This window comes from Sapajus apella, unplaced genomic scaffold (assembly GCF_009761245.1).
Source record: "Sapajus apella isolate SASKATOON/1434 unplaced genomic scaffold, GSC_monkey_1.0 scaffold2, whole genome shotgun sequence".
Classification (NCBI taxonomy): domain Eukaryota; kingdom Metazoa; phylum Chordata; class Mammalia; order Primates; family Cebidae; genus Sapajus; species Sapajus apella.
Genome location: NW_022436942.1, coordinates 31056850 through 31057947, shown reverse-complemented (window position 1 = coordinate 31057947; position 1098 = coordinate 31056850). Strand labels below are relative to the sequence as shown.

The window sequence follows — 1098 nt, the reverse complement described above, 5'->3', positions numbered from 1 at the left end:
TGGCTAATCTCCAATTAACTTAAAAAAGAAAGAAAGAAAGAAAGGAAGATGCCTCTATGCACAATAGTTGGAAAAGTTCACTTACCCATATGGCAAGGTTTACTCTTTTCCCACCAATATTTAACTTCTTTGTTAAGAATGATGCCTAAGAAGAGAAATATACGTTACACAACGTTTCATATAAAATAATGTTCTTTATCCTAACAACTATTGATGACTGAATCATCTCAATGTAAAAGTTTTCTGAAAGGAAAAGTAATCACTGAGCTTTAATGATCAAAACTGTTTCATTAAAGATAAGACATTATTTACATTTTAATCTAAAAAAATCTTGTTTTCTGAATATAGGTTATAAAAAAATACACAGAAAATAAGTACTTTTTTTCCTTAATGTTTTTCCTTATCTATGTGAAACACGATTTTTCCTAGAGCATTTAATTTGATGCCACCTTAACTACTCATAGAAAGAGTCTAAGATTTGTAAGATAAGATAAATGTCTACTGGTGGTTTTACTTACTGTACAAATATCAATACTATTCAAAATGGTTCCACAATTACTTCATAACTCAATTAACATATATTCAATAATTATCCTAAGTATTAATGTCAGAGAAATGAAAGAACATGGTTCTAGCCCTCAAGGAACTTATACTCTATTAGAGAAATAAAAATAAAGAGAATTACGATTCCATGTGATAAGTGCTAAAATGGAGGGTCTTGCCAAGCACACTGTAAAGATAGTACTGAGAAAGAAAGTGTAACAGTTGTCTGAATGAGTCAAAGAAGGCTTCAGAGAAGGCCGGGCGCGGTGGCTCACGCCTATAATCCCAGCACTTTGGGAGGCCGAGGCGGGTGGATCACGAGGTCAAGAGATCAAGACCATCCTGGTCAACAAGGTGAAACCCCGTCTCTACTAAAAATACAAAAATTAGCTGGGCATGATGGTGCGTGCCTGTAATCCCAGCTACTCGGGAGGCTGAGGCAGGAGAATTGATTGAACCCAGGAGGCAGAGGTTGCGGTGAGCCGAGATCATGCCATTGCACTCCAGTCCGGGCAACAACAGCGAAACTCCGTCTCAAAAAAAAAAAAAAAAAAA

At 36.0% G+C, this 1098-nt stretch overlaps 1 protein-coding gene across 1 annotated transcript in view; it reads right to left on the bottom strand.

The window, feature by feature from the left end:
- The window catches only part of RAB21 (RAB21, member RAS oncogene family), a 34606-nt gene that overhangs the window by 19356 nt on the left and 14152 nt on the right, over positions 1 to 1098 (bottom strand). Inside the window, exon 2 of the mRNA XM_032295769.1 lies at positions 86 to 145. Coding sequence (XP_032151660.1) covers positions 86 to 145 — 60 coding nt within the window. The remainder of the gene's footprint in view (positions 1 to 85; positions 146 to 1098) is intronic.